This window comes from Sus scrofa, chromosome 9 (genome assembly GCF_054392235.1).
Source record: "Sus scrofa isolate SSC_HxYL_T2T_F1_AM1 chromosome 9, Sscrofa_HxYL_maternal_Yorkshire_Landrace_v2.0, whole genome shotgun sequence".
NCBI lineage: Eukaryota > Metazoa > Chordata > Mammalia > Artiodactyla > Suidae > Sus > Sus scrofa.
This window is the reverse complement of record NC_139391.1, coordinates 37,389,400-37,395,399: the sequence shown is the minus strand read 5'-3', so window position 1 is coordinate 37,395,399 and position 6,000 is coordinate 37,389,400. Positions and strand designations below refer to the sequence as shown.

At 38.7% G+C, this 6,000-nt stretch overlaps 1 protein-coding gene across 1 annotated transcript in view; it reads right to left on the bottom strand.

The window, feature by feature from the left end:
• Positions 1-271: 271 nt before the first annotated feature.
• The window catches only part of DDX10 (DEAD-box helicase 10), a 258,007-nt gene continuing 252,278 nt past the window's right edge, over positions 272-6,000 (bottom strand). Inside the window, exon 18 of the mRNA XM_021062753.2 lies at positions 272-931. Within this exon, the coding sequence (XP_020918412.2) occupies positions 754-931 (178 nt within the window). The 3' untranslated portion in view covers positions 272-753. The remainder of the gene's footprint in view (positions 932-6,000) is intronic.

The window sequence follows — 6,000 nt, the reverse complement described above, 5'->3', positions numbered from 1 at the left end:
GAACAAGGAACTTTAGAAGACCCACAGCCTGCCAGGTGCTCATTAAATGGCCTGGTTTTAGATCACAAAGTCTTTAGAGTCAGGACTTGTACAGACTTTATAAATGGTGACCAAATCTGCAAGCCTAAGTTAAATGGTATCTTTAGGAAAGCTAATTTAAGAATATGAAAAATTCACTGTTGTAGGAATTAGCCAACCATTTTAATTGTAAGAACGTTCCCCTGAGAATGCTCTCAAATTAACTGGACATAATGAAAACATCAACAGTTCATTTCATAGGAAATATGTTTATTATTGATCATGGAAATTCAAAAATATTCTTTTTTTCCCCCTCAGGGTCAGTCCATCACACTCTTTCTCTTTAGAGATATTAAATACATCAAAATTGTGAGCAATTTTATTTAACATTACAGAGAAACTTCTGTACAGTAAGCAAGACTGGAATTTCTCACAGTGAAACCAAGTCTTCAGAACTTGCCTGTAAAATACAGGAAGGATTTCCAATGACAACATGTAGGAACCCATGGATAAAAGCTAACAGAGCACATGCTGGAACATGGAATCAGGACATTTTATAATCCACCCTTTCCCAGTATTTGCGCAAGCACGCCCTGTGAAAGGGGCTTAGAGGAATGATCGCTCCTGTCTGAGGACTCATGCTACTTAAGTGCCCCAAAACCAACTGTTTTTTTCAACTTCTTGTCCACATAATCACCACCAGAGGTTTCAAGGAGAAGACAAGAGCACGAACTTCTAGCTTTGATTTTTGAGCAGATGCAGCACCAGCTCTTCATCCTCGGCTAAAGACAGGCCCGTATCCAAAGGCTCCAAGGTTTCCCACTTGGTCTTCTTTCTGTTACGACTTGTGGGCCCCGCCTCTTCCACGTCACTGTTGTTCCTTTTCCTCATTCCCTGCTGTTTCTTGCTATCACTGGTGGGAACAAATTCAATGATTTACTTTATAAATAAATAATTAAATCCATTATTATGAAATGAAACAGTTAAAGTAGGACAACCAATAATGGATACTTGGTTAAGTGATTATTATCATTCAAGAGGGAAAGAAACTACAACAACATCAGGGTATCTGTCATAAGTAACCACCTTCCCATTAACAGATGGGACGGAGGGCTTATCACATACCAGGCACTGTGCACGGTATTTTGTAAACACAGTCTCATACAATCCACACAATAACTCTAGGAAGCTCTGGATATAGTGTCCACAATTTGAGGACACCAAGTGGCTCACAGTCTGTCTCCAGACAGGCTCCAGTCTGCGTCTGGCCTCCCATATCAACCCACCTCTATTTAAAACTAGGTTATCCTTTAGCTAGCGGTCTGTAGGGTAACAGCTATCAGAATACCAGGTACTGATTCTAGTATCTGTTACATTAAGTTGTGATATATAGATCATGAGTACAACAGAACCTGAAATGTTAAATTACAAATTACTTGAGACACCAGCTAAATTTGCCCCATTTAAATATGTAACACCCAAATATAGTCTTAAGAAAACATACACATTACTGTAGCATCCTGCACACACCTGAGCCATAGACCATAAAAATAGAGCTGATTTCTGAAGGTGGAGAAAATCCACATTGATACATTAAAAACAGAAGAAAAAGCTGTAACATCCTCAAGGTATTTGAGATACCATCATGTTCGAAGGTGATCCAATTATTAGATACAAGTTTAAAACAAAAAAAAATATCTAGTAGCGAAGGCAGTAGTAACTATTTATTAAGGGCTTACTAAGGGTCTGGCAACTGTGCTACATGCTTTATATAGATTACATCATTTACCTTGAGGAAAATCCTTGCTGTGCGAAACACTGGCCTCGTTCTATAATGAGGTTAAGAGAGGTTGAATGGTTGAACCCAGATTATGCACATGGAATTCAAACTCAGATCTGAATGACTCTAAATTTAGCCCCAGGCTATTGAAAGCAATTCGAGTTGACTTGCTTCAGTCCACATTTAGATGATAGTAATGGAAAGAATCAGCTCTGGAAAGAGCATTGGTTTGACATCAACACAGTCAGACCCTAGACAATCAACTAACATTTCCTAGCCTTGATTTCCTTATCTATAAAGATGGAGATTATATAATTTACTTAGCAGAACTACTGTAAGAACGTATCACAGAAATATTATACTATATCCCAAGCATGAAATGTATTCTAAAAGAGAATAAATTGCTCAGTTTCAATGGACTCTATTTTAACTTAAGAAGATAGCCTGGCTATCAAAGTGAATGTGTCTAATCCGCCTTTCCAGGTATGACCACCTTGAAGAACTGTAAACAACTTCCCCATTCACCCCCCAGAAACTCCAATGCTCTGACTCAGCAGCCGTTCTCTCTCACCATTAGAGGAAAGATAAACTAGACAACACTGAGGTTATTTAAAGCCACAAATAACTGAACTTTAAAAGGGTGCCTACAGAGATGAACACAAAAGAGTTCCCTGTGATGGGAATTCAGTCAGCAAAGAAAGTTATTCTTACTGGAAAGAGGACTTAAAAAAAAGACCAGTTAGTCCTAATCTGCTTGAGTGTGTCCACCCTGGTGCCAGTGCACAGGGCTAGCGTGCCATGGTTTATTTGGAACAAGTTAATACTGATTTTGCCCTGCCTGTACTTCAAGTGCGTCTCAGAGCAGCTCATCAGAAGCAGCCTAATTAGTGAGCTTTACTAATGCATCCTTCGTTAATGTGCTCCTGCACCTTATAGTCCCTACAGGAGATAGCTGGTTCAGACAATAAAAAATGGAAAATTTATGCAGATGGAAAATATTTTCACAATTAGCAGTTTTGCTGCTTTGTGGACCAGTTCAAATTGTATACTACTTTCCATAGCAAATAAGTGGTAATTGGTATAACAAATTAGTTATTAAACAAAATAACTTGGATATTCTACAGGTAACTTACCCAAAAGAGGGATAATGTTATGAGTCTAGAAAACATTTAATTTCCCAGAAAGAGAGTACTGTAATAAATCTAGAAAACAATTAGTCAAGATATGGTCATAATTTAGTATCTTCAGAAAAGGACTCCTCTAAACAGTATGACATTAAAGGGTAATGTCGGCAGCATGACTGAATGAGATGCCTCATTTATGTCCCTTCCAACAATAACCATTAGGCATCCATCCATGCATGGCCTGTGTGGGAGCTGTGGGACCCAGCACTATCCACCAAGAGGCCCTGGAGGAGTCTCACCCAATTGTGTATTGGTTAAGAGGCATACAGACCTCGGTGTCAGCCATGAACCCTGCAGTGACCCATAAACTATGGCTCTGGTACCTACTGGCAGTGGAATAACACTGTCTTAGACAATCACCCACAGACCAGTGAGATTTTATGGAAATCCAGATCGTCAGTGGAGAAGTTCTAGCATACCATAATAGAGCAAGAAAATACGAGTTTGGACACACTGGAGAGAGTAAACAGAACAGTATGATTTTTATTCACATCACCCCTCCTCAAAGGCAGCACAGTTCAGGGCCAAGAGAGATTATCTTGGCCTGTGATTTTCCCCTTGGGGAAAAGTGACAGCTTGCGAGTGAGTGCCTGGCTTCCCCAACTGTACAAAATGCTGCCAAAGAGACCCATTTTTCTCTCATGCTATCCAGAGTACTAAATCATGAGCTGCGTGATTGGGGTGTGGGGGAGGCTAGGCAAGTAGCATATGGGGAGGGAATTAAAAGGACACAAATTGTACTAACTACATCATGAACTCCATCAAGAAGTCTGCCCATGAACTGCTGGAGATGCTTTGCGCATACATCCCTCCAAATGGCTCATGGGCAGCCCCAGTGCTGCATGTGCTCACTCACTTACACCCCTCTCCACTCTGTGTCCAGCTCCCTGTGCATGCGCCCATGTTGGTGGTGAGAGGGGGCTTGGGTAGATAGCTAGAGAGCATAATCCAAATCTGCAGGTCAGGAAGAGGCCACAAACTTCAGCTTTGGTATCATCCATGGAATAACAAAAGGGAGGTGGTCATCATTCAGCCTGGTGCATGGCAGAATCAAATGAAGGCACACAAGCTTAAGAATTCTGCCACCAAATGGAAGAAGAAGCATGGAGCTGGTACACCTATAGAAGGTCTCAGAAACCCTGAGAATCTCTATGAGGGCTGGCAAAATCATGAAAACAATACATAAACAAAATATGAAGCTTAAAAAAGAGATAGGAATCATAGAAATGTACCAATCAGAAATTCTGAAATTGAAGACTACAATGAATGAAATGAAAATCACTAAAGAGAGGATCAACAGGAAATATATTAAACAGAAGAAAGAGTCTGTGAGTTAGAAGATAGGAATTTTTACATTATCTAGTCAGGGGAGAATAAAGAAAAAAATAATAAAGAAGAGAGAGGAAAGCCTTTGTGATCTATGGCAAACCTTCAATGGAAACAATTTGTGAATTATTGGAATCCCTGAAGAAGAGGGCAGAAAACTTAGTTCACGAACCTCATGAGTATCCAAACTCAATTTAAAGGGATCTCCTCCAAGACATAGTGTAATACAACTGTCAAAAATCAAAGAAAAAGACTGAATCTTAAAAGGAAAAAGAAAAAAGCCTGTAGCTTACAAGGGAATTCCTATAAGACTATCAGCACATTTCTCAGCAGAAACTTTACAGGCCAAGAAAGAATGTGATGATATGCTCCAAGTGTTGAAAGAAAAACTGTCAACCAAAAATATAGCCACTCTCAGAATTCATGGGGGTGGTGGTTTCAGGACCACCACCCCACTCTAGCACCTATATAAAATGGCATAGTATTTGCATATCATCTACTTATATCCTCCCATGTATTTTACATCATCCCCAGATTGCTTTTAATACCTAGTACAATGTAAATGTTATGTAAATAGTTGCTGGCAAATTCAAGTTTTGCTTTTTGGAACTTCCTAGAATTTTTTTTCCGTGACTATTTTTCAATGCACAATCGGTTGAATCTATGGATGTGGAACCCACAGATACAAAGGGCTTACTGTACTCTATCCTGCAAAGTTGTCCCTCACAAATGAAGGAGAGATAAAGACTCCTAGACAAACAAAAACGGAAGGAGTCCATCACTACTAGAGCTGACTTAGCAAAAAAATGCTTTAAGGGATACAAGTTAAATCAAAGGACACTAAGTAGTGCATGAAAATATCTAAGACTCAGGTAAAGGTAAGTATATAGTTAAATTCAGAATATGCTACTACTGTAATGTGGCGGTATATTCACCATTTAACTCTAATATAAAGGTTAAAGGGCAAGGGTATTAAAGATAATTATACCTACAATACAAGTTACTAATATACAATATAAAAGGAGGTAAAAAAAATCAAAAACATAAGAGTGAAGTAAACAGTTTTAGTGTGTGACTAAAATTAGCTGTTATTGGTGTATAATAGACTATAATAGCTCTAAGATGCTTTATGTAAGCCTCATGGTAACCACAAAGCAAAAACCTACAGTAGATTCACAAAAGATAAAGAAAAGGGAGTCAAAGCATACCACTATAAGGAATCATCAATTCACAGTGGAAGGCAGCAAAAGGGGAAAAAGAGGAATGAGGGAACAACAAAACAGTCAGAAAACAACACAGTGGCATTAGCAATTCCTTATCTATCAGTAAGAACTCTAATGTAAATGGATTAAATTCTCCAATCAAAAGGTATAGAGTAGTTGAATGGATAAGACCCGACTACATGCTGCCTACAAGAAAAGCACAGTCTCAAAATGAAGGGCTGAAATCACAAAATGAAGGGCTGAAGAAAGATATTCCATGCCAGTGGAAACCAAAGAGAGCAGAGGTAGCTAAATTTTCATTAGGCAAAATATACTTTAAGTCCAAAATGGTAACAAGAGACAAACAAGATCATTATATAATAATAAGGAGGCTAATTCACTAAGAGGACATAACAAATATATATAGACCAAACAGTGGAGCACCACAGTATATTAAATAATAATAGAGCCAAAGAGAGAAATAGGCAAT